This window comes from Acomys minous, assembly GCF_964271855.1.
Source record: "Acomys minous genome assembly, chromosome: 2".
In the NCBI taxonomy this organism is placed as follows: Eukaryota; Metazoa; Chordata; class Mammalia; order Rodentia; family Muridae; genus Acomys; species Acomys minous.
Genome location: NC_140484.1, coordinates 16,615,939 through 16,632,921, shown reverse-complemented (window position 1 = coordinate 16,632,921; position 16,983 = coordinate 16,615,939). Strand labels below are relative to the sequence as shown.

General features: G+C 44.7%; 1 protein-coding gene and 1 pseudogene across 3 annotated transcripts in view; both read left to right on the top strand.

Annotated features, from left to right (window-relative positions):
- Window positions 1-16,983, top strand: part of LOC311587058 (acyl-CoA desaturase 3) — a 37,996-nt gene that overhangs the window by 9,289 nt on the left and 11,724 nt on the right. For both annotated transcript variants that reach the window (XR_014775763.1, XM_084763496.1), the window contains exon 2: window positions 13,921-14,215. Coding sequence is in view for 1 of the 2 variants with exons in the window: in XM_084763496.1 (XP_084619622.1) it covers window positions 13,921-14,215 (295 nt within the window). In the remaining variant the exon portion in view is untranslated. The remainder of the gene's footprint in view (window positions 1-13,920; window positions 14,216-16,983) is intronic.
- On the top strand, window positions 10,817-13,045 carry LOC311590324 (large ribosomal subunit protein eL20-like; annotated as a pseudogene). The gene is made up of 3 exons: window positions 10,817-11,012; window positions 11,160-11,520; window positions 12,968-13,045. The product of its transcript is annotated as a large ribosomal subunit protein eL20-like (transcript).

Below are 16,983 nucleotides of genomic sequence, written 5' to 3'. Positions count from 1 at the left end.
GAGTCCTGTTACATTTGTTTAAGAATGAAGTCATAGAGTATAACCATAATTCTTAGAACTTAAAACCAGATTTTTTACAGTGTTTTGAACTAGGATTGAATTGTATAATATCTGTATTACAAATGTACATGCACTCATATATTTTAAACAAGAGTTTGAACTTAAATTTTAAGCATCATAGTCAATAAGCAAATTATTAATCCTTAGATAAAAGTTCACAGATATATGTTGGAGATGTAATTTTAATACCTTTAAAGTCAATAAGAAACAAACATGTATTAAAAGAGACAAAATGTTTCTTAATTTTATAGCATAATTTAAAAGAATCTTATACCTAAATGCCCAAATGTTAAATGTTAAAGGCAGAACCTGTTAAAGATAATAGAGAAACTAGTAGTATCTGAGTTTGGCATCTTGCCCAGAATGTTTCTTGTGTGTGAAACTTTTTTTTTTTAATGGACAGCCTTTATAGTGAAAGTTGTTCAGAGCCTATCACCAAGGAGTCCAGGAGTGACTAGGACTGAAAAAGACCTTACCAGTGGCTTTATCTGGTCACTGTTTACCACCCAGTTCCCGGAAAGACCCATCACATTAGCTCTCAGGGTTCAGTCTTTTATTTTTCTTGTTGGGTGTAGTAACCCTGTACTCACCATGTTGAGGCTTCTAGGCTTGTTGGAGTTCGGAGCACATCATCAGAAGTTCAGGTAGCCCTGGGCTTATTGCCAATTTGATCTAATCAGGAGACTCCCCGTCCGCTCCAAGGACAAAGCTAGTTGATCAGTTTTTTACTGCCTTTTTTGAGAATCTTTTAAATGAGTTAGAACTAATGACCAACAGATGAAGTTTTTTCCTTTTTTACATCAGAATATAAAATATAAAACAAAAAATAACACCGACCTCATGCTGGCTGCAGGAGCAACCTGCCTTGTCTCATATCCAAAAATATCAGTCTCAGTCCACAAGCAAACAGATAAACAAATAGACAGATACAGAAACGCCTTTGTCACTTGCAGGGAGGAAGAAAACTAGACCAGTGGATGGAGGCCACTTATCCACACAAATAGTTACAAATAAAGACAGAAAACGACGCCAAAAGTCATAGAAGTCCGGACTATACCAAAACCAGAACCAAATGAGCGGTCGACCCGGTGATCAGGCGGGCCGAGGGCGCTCCCCAAGTGGAGGGAGATAGACTCCCTTCCTGGAGGTCAGGAACGTCTTCCAGCCTCCCGGTCAGGAGGTACCCCATCTCCTGGCACCGGCAAAGAGCCACCTTGACACTGTGACTAACCTAAATGCTCGAGCTCCAAAGTGAAACTAAGAGGGACAGAGAAACAGATAAAGAAGGCAGACAAAGAAGAGTGGCGGCCGCCCTACCTAATTCTTCGACTGGAGTCCGGGTCCTGGAGGGGACTTGGTGATCTCGCTGGGGCCTCCAATGTAAGACTGAGACCTCTAGAGAGATCTCTGGTCTATTCCCCCAGTCCCCACCAAGAGACGGAGTCCATTGCCGATGCAAATGCATAGGAATAGAAATTTATTGAGCCGCCGCAATGGGGTCTGTCTAGCTCTTTTAAGCTGTAGACCTCGAGAAACAGAGGCACAGGCCCTTTATAGGTTTTAGAAAAAAAAAAAAAAGAATTTTACAGTATGTAATTGGTTGGCATTTGGGCAGAAAAGCTGCAAGCAGGGAGTTACAAGTCTTGGCGTTTGGTGGTTGAATAATGGGTGAACGGGCAAGTTAACCTATGGAAAAGATTGGTTGAAGCAGTCATAGGAACTTTTTTAGTTGGGGAGGGGTAATGGAAATTTTAAACACAGCTGGTTGTCCTTGAGTTCAGCTGAACCCTGAGCACAGACTGAGACCTTGAGTCAAGTTGGATTTTTTAGGCTTTTTCTTTATAAGTGACCAGAGGGTAAAAGCATCTATGGGAACTTTCTCTGGTCCATGAGCAGCACAAAAACCCTTGATTCGCTCTCCTACTTTTTCCAGGTTTCAATATTAATTGTTCCTTCTTTAGGGAACCATGGACATACTTCATCAACAAATTCAAGAAAACGAGAAACTTGTTTAGAACCTACTGTAATACCTCTAGCAGTAAGCAAAGATTTAAATACATTAACAAACATTTTTCTTTCAGTACTTGAATTTACACCCATTTTATCGCCTGTGAAAAACTCTTTTACATATTTCTCTCAATACTTGCATTTATTCTCATTTTATCTCCTGTAAAAACACTATTCCTTGCCTCAGATACTACTCACCCTGGCCGCGGCTGGTTGAGGCAAGCGGCTTCCTTGGTTCCGAGTTCCCGGGTTTCAGTACCAAATGACGGAGACCAGCTCCGCGAACGTCTTGAGTACAGGCAGACTACTGCTCTGATGGCAAGTAGCCTTGAACAGGCAGACTACTGCTCTGGTGGCTAGTAGCCTTAGGAAACGGGCAGACTATTGCTCCGGTGGCAAATAGCAATGGTTTATTTCTCAAGTACAGCTTTTTTACTATTCTAAAGTAGCATATTCTGGCTTGGCGTGTAACATTAGTTATTCATTAATATTACCAATAACAAACTTGGTTCTCATACCTAGTAGACTAAACACGTTCTGGGAATCAGTCAAGGGAGAAAATTTCACGAACAAGAAAGAAGATAACTATAAGCCTTCCCTCACCTTGAACCAACAACTGTTTGACTTTATCAAGAAGTTCACAAGGAGTTACTGCCAAGACTTCTGGGAGCAGAGCCAGAGCCACCCAACCCTTCCAGGAGGGGCAGCCCCTGAGCTCTTCCCCAAAATCCTTAGTTAACCCTTTCAGGCCGATACTAAGTAGCAGTTCTCCTCAAACAAACAAACAAAAGACCTACACCAGTGACGAAAGTGCTGCCCAATAACCATTAGCCGCCAATAGCTCCTCTGGGAGGGGGTTGGCCTTAGAAGTGCCCCTACTCACAACAACCATTGATAAATCCTCACAGGAGGGTAGGGTCCTATAAGCCCCGCCCCCATCCCTTCTTCCTCACATTGTTAAGGCCAGTTGAGGCTCCCTAGGGACTTGGAAGGGACTTCAGGGCTCCTTTAGTTTTCCTTCTGTCAGTGGCGTCATCTGTTAGGATGCATCCGGGGTCTTGCTGACTGTGTGGTTTGCCTTGGAAGTTCTGAGGGCATTTCCCTCTGCAATGATCCTCCTCTGCAGAATATGCGCCAACTAGACTTCAACCTCTGGAGTCTCTATAGTGTCTATAGAGGGTGGGTGACCTACTTGAAGTATAGGGTCCTTTCAGCGGTGTCATATTACCTCACAGGAACTAGATAACATAGGGCAGGGGCCAAAATATTGGCTAACCTTTTCTTTTCTTTTCTTTACCCTTGTGGGCTTCAGTTTCTAAGTTAGGCTGTGATGATGGGCAGTCACAGCAGCTTGTTTTTTGTTTTGTTTTGTTTTGTTTTGTTTTTTAAAAGAAATTAGGAAATTAAAAAAAACTTTTAATGTATGTGTCTGTATGTGGGGTTTGTGAATATGTGTTCAAGTGTCAGTGAAGGCCAGAAGAGGGTATCAGGGCCCCCTGACAAGCGCTTGGATCCTTTGCAAGCACAGCAAGCACTCTACCTTGGGATTTCTACTGCTGTGATAAAGGACGAGACGGTTAATTGGCTCAACATGTTGTGTAACATGTCGTGATCCTGCCTTGAATTTGATGAACCAGTCCATAAGCAGGGGGCCCGCTGATGGAGACAACAGCCAGCCAGCAGGGCCTTTGTTTTAAGCTGCCAGGTTTTAAATCTCAAGTTAGGAAGGTGAGGAAGAAACTGGCCATTTTGGAAATTCACCACCTTTATTACCTAGCCTTGGCCCCTCTCCTTGTCTACCTACCTATTGGAAATCTATCTAAACCCTAGTCTTTCTCTGAGTATAATTACCTGTGTAGGTGACTAACAGGCCATGAAGGCTGCCTCTCATAGGAAGGGACAGTTTGCCCTTGGTCTTTACTAGAAATAAAGCCTTGGGCTAGATAATCATCTGAAAATAAGATTTAGCTGGGTGTAGTGGCACATACCTTTGACCCCAGTATTTGAAAGGCAGAGGCAGGCAGATCTCTGAAACTTGGAGGCTAGCCTGGTCTACATAGTTCCAGGGCAGCCAGGCCAGGGATATATAGAGAGATATCCCACCTTAGGGGGAAAAGTATTTGTCAAGTATTTGTCTTGTTATGGGGAGGCCTCCACTCAGACACAGCTTATAGCTTATTGAAAGTCTTTATCCCAATTGGCTGGGACTACACTCAGGTACTTGGGTATTCAGGACTGAAGTGTAGCATCAAACATGCAGAGCACAGGGTTTTTGAAGGCAGAAGCCACGTCCTGACATCTCGCTCCTGCCCCTTTGCAGAAGCAAGCAGTTTAAAAGGAGCTAGGATAAGCAGTTAGCTGGCTGGGGCTCCACCTAAGCAGGCAGTCTAACACAAACTAAGATAAGCTGGCTGGGGCATCTTGGCCCGGAGCTCCTAGAATAGAGTTGCGTAATTTTTCATGGAATTGTCTGTTAAGGAAGTCAAGTTCTAGTTCAACTTGAAATGATCTCAGCAAGAATATAAGATGGAGTAACCTCTCCACTGTCTAGACTCACCACAGTCTATTACCGGCCTACCAGGCAATTCATCACGCCACGTCTCTATCCAGGACCAGATACAGCACTCAGAACCTGATATTTATTTGGCTGGGTTTGGTTTTGGCCATTAATCAGAATCCTGTCATTTTAATCCATGGTTTTAAGAGCGATTCTGAAGAAGGGTCCAACCACAATGAGCTCCATGCCTTCTGATATTTAAGTAGCTACCCAATACTACCCAGCCAGTCTCATTTCTGATACTAGAATTTTAAGGAGAAAGCTCAGCTCTAGGGGTCCTGCTGTAAATACTCTGGCAGGAAGACAGATACACTAAACACACAACATTGTCCTTCCTTTTGGCTATGTACCCCAAAGAGTTAAAAACTTCTCAGGATTCCTCAAGACCCAGTTATTCCACTCCTTGGAATATACTCAGAAGATGCTCCAGCACACAACAAGAAAATTTGCTCAACCATGTTCATAGCAGCCTTATTCATAATAGCCAGAACATGGAAACAGCCTAAGTGTCCATCAGTAGAAGAATGGATAAAGAAACTGTGGTACATATACACTATGGAATACTATTCAGCTATTAAAAACAAGGAATTCCCAAAATTTGTGGATAAATGGATTGAGCTAGAAATGATCATAATGAGTGAGTTAACCCAGAAGCAGAAAGACTCAAATGGTCTATACTCACTTATATCTGCATATTAGCCCAAGGGGCATGTCCCACGAAAGCCTTCACTTACCAGGAAACTGAGACAGAGGGGAGGACACTCTAGTGGGATTCTAGATGAGAGAATCATGGGAGAATGGCAAAGTAGAAGGATCCAGAGGGTCCTAGAAACCTACAAGTAGAACATTATGATAGGCAGATTTAGGCACAGGAGTCCCGCTCAAACTAAGGCACCAGCCAAGGACAATACAGGTGGTAAACCTTAAACCCCTACCCAGATCTAGACAATGGACAGAACACTCTCCACAGTAGAGTGGAGAGTGGGATATGACTTTCTCTCATACTCTGGTGCCTCACCTTTGACCATGTCCCCTGGAGGGGGAGACCTGGTGGCACTCAGAGGAAGGACAGCAGGTTACCAAGAAGAGACTTGATACCCTATGAACATATACAGGGGGAGGTAATCCCCCTCAGGAACAGTCATAGGGGAGGGGAATAAGGGGAAAATGGGAGGGAGGGAAGAATGGGAGGATACAAGGGATGGGATAACCATTGAGATGTAACAAGAATAAATTAATAATGGAGAAAAAAATTTCCCAGGAATCCTATCATAAGGGCCCAAAAACCAGTGAAGGAAGAACCCAGACTCAAGTAGTATATAAAAACATAGAGTGTTTATTCTGCAGAAACAGTCTCCATACAGGAGTTAACTACTATTCATACTGGCTCTTTTAAAGGCTTCTAGGGAAAGAAATCTTATCTGTGCCTATGTGACTTTAACTGGGATTGGCCAATGCCTGTGGAGGCAGCTGGTGCTCATGGAGACTCCCTGCTCTAGCTACCGGCCGGCCGTTTTGTTTTGTTTTGTTTTGTTTATTGAGACAGGGTTTCTCTGTGTAACAGCTCTGGCTGTCCTGGAACTCCCTCTGTAGTCCAGCCTCGAACTCACGGAGATCCACCTGCCTCTGCCTCCCAAGTGCTGGGAATAAAGGCATGTGCCACCACCGCCCAGCCACCAGCCTTTTTAGCAATATCTATTCTCTCATTACACTGAAGGAAGGGAAAAGCTGCTTTCTAGGAAGAGATTTCACACAGATGGGTCACACCTGACTAGGACTGTTTAATTACACATACCTCTTTCCTTCTATTTCAATATAACCTCATGTCAATCCTCACAAAGATGGAAAAGGGGCCAAGCCATATATGACAGGGATTGATGCTGGACTTAGCATCACAAACTGTGTCCCAACAAGCCAAGTTCAGCTAGCTATTCTCAATAAACTAATGAAAAGAGTCAAACTAGTAGTGAAAAGCAGAAATTGGAATGTATTCAACATGGCCACACTGGGGCTGGGAAATCCAGTGACCACTAAGTCCAGTGTCAGGGTCCTGATACGAGTTTGAGGTTTAAATAGAAGGCAAGAGATATGTAATTAAGTAGTTCTGGCCAGGGTGTGGTCCTGCCTACCATTGAGCCAGCATTGTCTTGACTCTGGTCTTTCCTGTGGGGTCTGAGAAACAGTGGCACTATAGGAAATCCCTCCCCATTTCTGCAAGAAATGTTCTGCCTCTATTTGGCTTGAGCCTTTGACTTTTGCTTCTCCCAGCATGAAATTCCTTGGGAGATTGCACTTCCTTAGGGTGCCTTGTCTCAATAATCCATGAAGCCAGAGGCCACAAGTGACTCTTTAGAGTATCTTCATTTCATCTAGGCATGCTGATTCATCCAGGCCTCTTAATTTATCATAATAATCATGAGGCTGTAAGTCACATACAATGATAGTGTTGATACAAAACCACAACTGACTTCTCCAAGGGGCTAAAAATAACTTTATTAGGGAACCAAATATAAGCCTAATTACACTGATTCACACCCCAATTTTCATGCTGGCTGTGGTGGGCCTTCCCAGCAGCCTTCTTGTCTGAGTCAGCTGCCAGTGTGGGGGTTAAAGAGCATTGACTTTTCTTCCAGAGGACCTGAGTTCAATTCCCAGCAACCACATGGTGGCTTACAGCATCTATAATGTGATATAATGCCCTCTTCTGGTGTGCAGATGAACATGCAGGTAGAACATTGTATATCTAATAAATAAATCTTTTAAAAAATATGAAAAAAAAGCCAAAAATGGCTTCTGTTATGTTAGAGACAAAAGCAGGTGTTAAAGGGGGAGCTATGGTTTTAAACAAGTTACAACACTTGGAAAAACAGAACAAATGCCTCAAAAATACAGATAGAAAGAAAATAACAAAATTGTGGCTGAAATTAAGCAAATAAAAATGAAAAAAAAACACAAAGAATGAATCAAATAAAGATTCTTTGAAGAGTCACAAATTTGACTTTTAACTACATTAACTACTAAAGAATCTAAATTAACAAATTTAGAGGCAAAGAGGAGAAGACAGCAGACATTGAAGAAATTTATTGCTTTTCATGAAAACTCAGTAGCATTCAGATGAAAAATAAAATCTGCCACGTGGGTAGTCCTCCTGTTTGAAACCCTGGTGTGCATCTATTTGGTTCTGTTAAAGAAACATGTCATTATTGTATGCACCCCCAAACTGAATGTGTTGGTGTGCACATGTAATGCCTTCACTAGGCAGATGGCAGCAGGAGAGCTAGAAATTCAAGATTATCTTTGGCTACATAGTGAATTTGAGGCTAACCTGGGCTAAGAGTGTCACAGAAACACACAAACAGACAGAGCTCAACTTTGTAATTCCTTCTACTTCCAATTTAAGAATCTAAATAGCAACTTTTTAAAAAAAGATGCTAAAATATAAGCTTCAGGACAGACAGAATGCAATTCAGGAGTGTTCTCCGTTCTCCACCTGAGGAGTCCTAAGATCATGCTAAGCTACTTATTGCTTGACTTTGGCATTTAAAAAAAATGGTTTTTTATTGACATTGACTCCTTAACATCCATCACTCTATGCCTTAGTTAGAGTTTCTTTTTTTTTTTCTTTTTTTCTTTTTTTTTTGGTTTTTTGAGACAGGGTTTCTCTGTGTAGCCTTGGCTGTCCTAGACTCACTTTATAGACCAGGCTGGCCATGGCCTTGAACTCACAGCGATCCACCTGCCTCTGCCTCCCGAGTGCTGGGATTAAAGACATGCACCACCATGATTCTTAGGCATGGCTATCTGACACTAATTTAATGTGCCTTAACCTTGGCTCTCACTTTTCTTCTGTTTATATTTGTTTCACTAGCCGGCAGAGTTCAGACATTTTTACAGTAAATCCAGCAGATTGCCTGAATTCAACTGTCTAAAACTAAAAAAGGACATTTTAGCTGCCCTGGCAAGAAAGGAGATATTCTACAGTCACTTGTGTCCCTCCCTTTGGCCATCAGACTACATGTAAATGGCCCATATAACCCTTTGTGTAAACAAACCAGAAATTAAACCTTATTAACGTCTTATTCAAAGGCTCCACAGAGCAAAACCTGCTTCCCTGAATCTCTCTCTCTATATATATTTTTTTTTTAATTATAATTTATTCAGATTACATCCCGATTGTTATCCCCTGACTTGTATCTTCCCAGTCCCACGCCCCTCCCTCTTTCACCCTATTCTCTTCTCCTACACCTATGACAGAAGGGGACCTCCTCCCCTACCATATGACCTCACTTAAAATAAGATGAATACTAATTTTAGAATTTTTTTTTAAAAAAGTGACTTCATGGAGTTCTGACAAATTATTAGACCTGACCGCCTTGTCCGACAGACTGAAGCTGAGACTACGATGGGTCAATGAAAGGAGGGCCCAGACCTTGGCCAGCGCTCCTAATTATGCGTATCCTTTGCCATCTATATACACCTAAATCTCACATCATATCCCTGAGGACAGCTGTGGCACTTGCTTTCATCTGTTCCCCTTCCCAGTGTTCATGAGACTAGAAGGCAGAAACTAGTCAGGTAGTAGTTTTAGAGCAGGGACCTCTCAATTGAGCCGTTCTAACTCTCGTCCTTGGCCAGAAGTTGGCACACTCCTTGGTTACGTCTTGGCCAGAGCCTAGAAGCCGGCAGACGTGTTTGGGGGCTCTGTCTGACAGCTTGTTACAGTCTGCTTTTACACAGCTGCGCAGAAGGTGTGTGTCCCTTCTGATGGGTAGCTTCAGAACTGGATGCCTGGATAGTCGCTGTGGGAACGGACACCATATGCTTCCTAGTGATGCCATTAGTCTCTGGCCCTTATGTCCTCAGCTCCATCTCCGTGTTACATCCTCTTGTTTACAGTGGACCTATGTAAATGGTACAGTGGACCATTTTAAGTGGACCAGTCCACATGACTATGTGTTCTGTGGCAGTCTAATTCCATATTCCTATGTCCCATGGTCACCCTCCAAAGCCTGAACATCAGGAAGAATGGAAAGCCGAAGCTCTTCTATGCACTCATTTTAGCCCATCTCCTGAATAATTTTTAGAGTCTCTATTCCAACGGGGAAGGTTACAGAGATTAGTGGCCTTGGGACCATTGAGAATGGATTCTTAGCTGGGTGTGGTGGCACGTGCCTTTAATCCCAGCACTCAGGAAGCAGAGGCAGGTGGATTGTTGTGAGTTCGAGGCCAGCCTGGTCTACAAAGTGAGTCCAGGACACCCAATACTACACAGAGAAACCCTATCTAAAAAAAACAAAACAAAACAAAAAACAAAAAGCAAATCGAGAGAGAGGGGAAGAGAGAGAGAGAGAGAGAGAGAGAGAGAGAGAGAGAGAGAGAGAGAGAGAGAGAGAGAATGGATTCTTTTTCTCATGGTTTGGACCCCATCTTTTATTTCCCTGATAACATTAAAAGAAGTTACATCACATATAACATTCTTTAGGATTTAAAATATCAAATAAAAAGGTACCAGGGATTCTTTTGAGGTCTGGTGAGGGAAAGCTACTTCCACCTGGTGAGAAGAATTGAATCTGAGGCAAACATTACAGTAAGAATTAATCCAGGGGGCGGGAGAGATGACTCAAGTGGTTAAGAGCACTGACTGCTCTGCCAGAGGACCAGGGTTCAATTCCCAGCACCCACATGGTGACTCACAACAGTCTGTAACTCCAGTTCCATGGGACATAACATCTTCACACAAACACACATGCAGGCAAAACACCAATACACATAAAATAAAATAAATGATTATTTTTCTTTAAAAAAGAGTTAATTCAGTTCGGTGTATCACATACCTTTAGACTCAACACTCCAAAGACAGAGACAGGAGGATCTGTGAGTTAAGAGCCAGCCTGGTCTGCATACAAGTCCCAGGCTACCCAGGGCTACATAGGGAGATTCTGTCTTTTAAAAACAGAAGTTGGGCTGGAGAGATGGCTCAGTGGTTAAGAGCACTGGCTGCTCTTCCAGAGGTCCTGAGTTCAATTCCCAGCACCCACATGGTGGCTCACAACCATCTATAATGTAATCTGATGCCCTCTTCTGACATGCAGGTGTACATCCAGATAGAGCACTCATATACATAAAATAAATAAATATTTTTTTAAAAAAGTTATGCCTTTTGTGGGTGGCAGTAAAGCAAGGCAGACTGCCATGAAGGTGTCAAGCATGCTTCGGGAGTACAAAGGTGGTGGGGTGCTGCCCACCCCAAAGTACCATATGCCACCACTGTACCGAATGCACATCTTTGCACCCAACCATGTGGTGGGACAAGTCCTGCTTCTGGTACTTCATGTCGCAGCTGAAGAAAATGAAGAAGTCATCCAGGAAGATAGTGTACTATGGGCAGGTGTTTGCCTTTAATCCCAGCACTTGGGAGGCAGAGGCTGGTGGATCGCTGTGAGTTCAAGGCCAGCCTGGTCTACAAAGTGAGTCCAGGACAGCCAAGGCTACCCAGAGAGACCCTGTCTCGAAAAACAAAAACAAACAAACAAACAAAAAAGAAAAGTCACCACTTCATGTAAAGAACTTCAGTATCTGGCTGTGCTACAACTCCCACAGTGGCACACACAACATGTAACGTACCGGGACCTAACCATTACCGGTGAGGTCACACAGCGCTACCATGACATGGGCGCTCCACACCATGCCCAAGCACACTCCATCCAGATCATGAAGGTGGAAGAGATTGCATCCGGAAGGTGCTGCAGGCAGATGTCAAGCAGTTTCATGACTCCAAGATCAAGTTCCCATTGCCCCACCACATGTTGCTGTGCTAGCACAAGCTGTGCTTCACCACCAAGAGGCCCAACACGTTCTTCCAGACCCGGAGACCCCCTGAAGAAGACTTCAGAGAGGCCAAACAAACAAACAAACAAACAAACAAAAACAAACAAAAAGTTATCCAGATAGTATAGGTTTTGATCTTTTAAAACATCTACTTTCTTTGGGGTTCTTTAATGCCTCTGCCTCCCTTCTAAGCTATCTACCCCAGAAAGGCGAGAAAGGAGGTCAACAGGGACAGAAGTAGATCTTTTTAGACTCAGTTCCTTGGGCTGATTCCGCTCTTTGTCAGGATTCCAGAAGACCCATTAATCAGCAAACCAGAAATTCAGCAAAGGTGACTGCAACCGCAGCACCAGGAACCTCGAAGCATTCTCCGGATCGTTTCTCTCTGGTAGCATCTCGAAGTAGAGTGATGAACAGCCAAGCGATGCAAAGTGATGCAAGAGTGGCTGATCTTTGTGATTTAGACTATTTATACCCTCCCATAGTCCATATGGGATGTTTTGCAACTGACAAAGACCATGCCCCGATATGAGATAGTTCCTTTTCTAGCAGAAAAACATCACCAGCCCTCTCACAAGTCTGTTTCACATCCCACACATGGGATCAAAACAAAACATGTTTACCTCCACTATAAGATAGACTTGTCAATACTTGACCAGGAGACCACTCGCCAGGACAACTGATTCAGCTGAGGATAAGCTAAGGACATGGTGTTAGGGTCCGGAATGCACTGAAGGAAGACTCTAGATATGCCACCAGCAAAAAGCGTTTATTTCTGCAGTGCTCCAGCATGCAGGGACCACCATTCACGCAAAATGGCTGCCCCGAGGTGAGCTTGCAGGCTCCTTTTAAAGCCAGCTAAGGAAATTCCAGAAACATTTAGGTCACCTTTATTTCTGTGGGTGTAGGCTTGGAAAGCAGGTACAGGTGCCCTGGGGATAGGTTGGCACTGAATCAGGAGTTTGTCATGAGTTGGGGCCTGCTAGCCTGGTAATTAAGTAAAGTTGTCTCTTTTTTACCAGATTACAATGACATAATCTTGTCTGGCCAGATGTCCTGTCCAGTCTTGATTGGCTGCCAATTCCGTTTGTTTGTTTGTTTGTTTGTTTGTTTGTTTTAGTAACTAGAGTTTCCATTTCTGAGAAATAGAAACTCAGACCCATACTGGCTAGGTAAAAAAAAAAATGCAGCCTGCCAGGGAGTTCTCCCTGTCCTTGGACAAGACCTTCTTGGGGTCTTACTTATGCAGGAGCCTCAAATGGGGTCCCCTCTGGGGCCTCACGATGGGATGAGTAATTATCCTCCTAATGAAATAGTGCACATACCTCCCAAAAGCTCCTCTGGATGCACAGTTGCTTACAAAACTTCTGCAGTGCAGCACTGCTGAGCTTGCCCACTCTTCTGAGTCCTACCTCAAGAAGAGTAACTCTTCCTTCTTTCTCTTTTGTGGCTATCAACCCAAAGCCTCAGCAAGCTTCTCCGGACAGTCTGGACTTTCTCCCTTGCTGTCTGAAGCACCGGCTGCCTCTGTCTTGCACCATGCAGCAGCTTGCCAACCTCACTGCCGAACACCCCTACATCCCTGGACCCTAAAGCAGAAGGCCTGGCTTTCTCTCCATTTCTTCCCCGTGTTCCTCCTCCTGGGAGCTGTTGAAATTTCCAGCTTGCTTGCTTTGCTGTTTTTCTTTCAAAAATCTAATAAAATGGTCCTTAAGTTTCCTCTTGTGGCTACTTTTAAATTATTTCACTAGCCGCACTAAAGCTCAAGAAGGGAGCCCCAATTTCCATAGTAACAATATGGCTACATGAGATAAATCTCCCGTGTCATGATCTTCACCACGGTCTCTTTAATTGGTATGCGGGGGACAGGTGACAGATGAGCTAGCATAGCTTGCTGGGGACTGCTGTAGCATTGGGTTTGACCCTAACAATTCTGATAACAGCCTCACTTTGGATTGGTCTGCTTTCTTGGAAACTTGTATAGGAATTTGGTCCAAAATGAGAGCTTCCTATAATTTCTCTTTAACTAGGGCACTGGAGTCTTGAGTTGGTGCTCTTGGGACTTGCAGGTGTCCTGTAGGTGAGGGTGAGACTGTTGAAAACTCCAGGTCATTTTTTTCTAAGTTGTCCTGCCCTCAATTGGTAGAGATATGGGTGGCATTTCGGACACTTGATTTCCTATTTTTTTTTCCATAAGCTTAGAATGATCTGGGTCTGCCTACATCTGTGTGTATGCACAAGACTTTCTCTGGCTTCCCAGTGGTGTAAGAGGTTTGGTCCTTCACCTTGAGGTTTCACAACCAATCTGTACAGTTTCCAGAGACTTACTCTGCTACCTGCCATTAGTTAAGCCTGGCACTGGAGTAGGGGAATGGACCTCTAATGCACCCTTCAGCCAGCTGCATGCCAGAGGAAAGTGCCTTCTACTGGTGTTTGCTCTCCTAATTCTCTACTGTTTGTCCTTGTAGATGGCTCCTTTATATACAACCACAACCACGACCACCACCACCATCACAGCGCCTCCCTCCGCAAACCTGCAGAATGGACGAGAGAGGCTGAAGACCGTGCCTCTCTACCTGGAAGAAGACATCCGCCCCGAAATGAAGGAAGATATACATGACCCCAGCTACCAGGATGAGGAGGGGCCCCCGCCCAAGCTGGAGTACGTCTGGAGGAACATCATCCTTATGGCCCTGCTGCACCTGGGAGCCCTGTATGGGATCACACTGGTTCCCTCCTGCAAAGCCTACACCTTGCTTTGGGGTAAGCACCTTTCTCTGCTCTAAGCCAATGTCTCCAATTTCTCCCCCTCTCTCTCTCTGAGGAAGGGGGTCTTGCAAAGAGCAGTGACCCCTCTGTGTCCAGGTTTTCCTGAACCTTTTCTCTGTGGTTCTTGATAAACTGACTGAACACAGCCCAGTTAGATTGGGAAGCGAGAGTATCTGTTCTCTCTCTCTCTCTCTCTCTCTCTCTCTCTCTCTCTCTCTCTCTCTCTCTCTCTCTCTCTGTGTGTGTGTGTGTGTGTGTGTGTGTCTGTCTGTCTGTCTGTCTGTCTATCTGTCTGTCTGTCTGTCTGTCTCTCTCAGTCTGTGTGTGTGTGTGTGTGTGTGTGTGTGTGTGTGTGTCTGTTTCTGTCTCTATCTGTCTGTCTGTCTCTCTCTCTCTCTCAGTGTCTCTCTCTCTGTGTCTGTCTGTCTCTCTCTCTCTTTCTCTCTCTCTCTCACTGTCTCTGTGTGTGTCTGTCTGTCTCTCTGTCTGTCTCTCTGTTTCTGTCTCTGTGTCTGTCTGTCTCTCTCTCTGTGTGTGTGTGTGTGTGTCTGTCTGTCTGTCTGTCTCTCCCTCTCTCTCTCTCTCTCTCTCTCTCTCTCTCTCTCTCTCTCTCTCTCATGAGAGTGGTTCTCACATGGCCTTGGCTGTCCTGGAATGATCTCAGTAGCAGAGACTGGACTTAAGCCTCTGACTTTATGGGTTCACGTCCCAGGTGCAGGCATTGTACTGCCCATCAACACAACTGGTTTATTTGATTTGCTTGCTTTTTCAGAATGTCACTCTGTCACCTAGACTGTCCTGGAACTCTCTCTCTCTGCAGTCCAAACTAGCCTTGAACCCATGGTGATCCTCCTGACTCAGCCTACTTAGAATATTTTGTTGTTTGTTAAACCCAAGACCTTGGGTCCACTAAACAGGTACTCTACCTCTGTGTCATATTCTTAACCATTGGGGGTACTTTAATATGCGTGCCAGAGACCAAGCTCTGAAACCATGTGCAGGGCTCACGGAAGGGTCAAACTGCAGCAGTGAGGCAGCCAGGCCCAAACAAAGCTTCTGAATCACTATCGGGGCTGCCTGTCCCAGCCCTTCCTTCCTGCCACAGGAGAACTGGCCCTGACTAGGGGACATACCAACTCCATGGGCTACATGTTGAGCCCAATCAGGGGACAGGGTGAGGATGTACTGCAATGAAGGAGAAGCCATTGAAACGAGGGTCGCTTATCCATATAGTCATTCAGACCTTAGCTCTGGGCCAGGCCAGGCCATGCTGACTTGCCCTGCAGGAGGGTGAAGCAGACGCCTATCACACCCAAGTGTACAGGAGTGTGGCTCTGCTGGTCCAGGTAGCTCGTCAGGATGCAGCACATGCTGGTCAACAGGATGCTCTTCAGACCTTTATATTACAGAAGTGTCACCGGTTCTAATCTCTATCCAGCCGGCAGCTGCCCCATTCTCCTAAAGCCATATCATGCCATGGGATTAACACCTTCTAACACCAGTTGTCTTTGCCCTCTACCCATCTTTCCTTGGCAGGGACAGCCATGGCAGAGACCAGAGCCTTCAGGAAGACTTTTGGTCTACAGAAGCTCTGGTCTAGGAGCTCTGTGGACGAGGGACCCCCTCGTCCTTTCTTTCTCTGAGGGCTTCTTTCCTAGATACTCCTGGGATGTTTGGGGGAACAGAGTCAGGTGTGGAGACTCTGACAACTCTCTCACGTGTGCGCTCTCTCGGAATGAACTGGCTTAGAAAAGCAGGTGTTATCCAGTCTGTCCCAGGCTGCTTCCATCTCATAGGTGGTGAGACTAGGGCCCTTAAGCACTGTCTTGGGAAATACATCCAATGTCCCAAGAAAATACAACTTGGGATATCCCCTTCCTTAGGATCTTGGGTTTTCTAGTTACCTAGTGAGGCAATGATACATTTCAGAACCAGAAAGACTGGGTGTGGAGAGAGTCTTTAAAGGAGTTTGAGTCCCTGCAAGCCCCCTCTCCAGCCGAGTCCTCCTTACAGGCCTCATCCAGTTCAGCTCTGTGTTTGGCCAAATTTCCTGTGTTTGGCTAGCATCAGTCACTGCTGCAGGAAAAGAGATGCCACCCAAAGCCAAGACAATGGTCGTTTGCTTCTGTACCCTGCCCTTTAGCGTGTGCGATGATTTTGGAAAGGAATTTGGCACACAGAACCTGCAAGGTGGAATTATTTTACTCTTCTCCCTGGGCTCTGGTGGGTAGACTAGCTCACAGAATGATGGTCCTGAAATGTGGGTTGCAAAATTCTGCCTTCGGGAGCAAGAAGGATCAAGGCCTCAGTTGGCGGCTTCTCCTTCCTTTAGGTTTTAGAGGCTTTTCTTGTTTTATCTGAAAAGAAAATGCATAATCAGCAACTGACTGTGTATGCATCATTTTCCTGACTTGGGGATTTTGAAAAGCTTTTCTCTCATTTTAGAACCACTCAAAGCTGGGCACAGTGGTGCATGCTTGTAATCCCAATATTCAGGGAGGCAGAGGCAAGCTGATCTCTGTGAGTTCAAAACCAGCCTGGTCTACAAAGGGAGTCCAGGACAGCCAAGGCTACACAGAGAAATCCCGTCTTGAAAACCAAAACCCCCAAACAAATAAGCAAACAAACAAACCCCTCTGGACTAAGACCTTTCTGAAAGTACCGAGAACCAAAGTACAAACTTTTCCAACCCTCCTCTGAGGGGAAAGTCATTCCATTATCAGTGTAGAAACTTAGATAATCTTTCCCTGAGGACAGAGAAA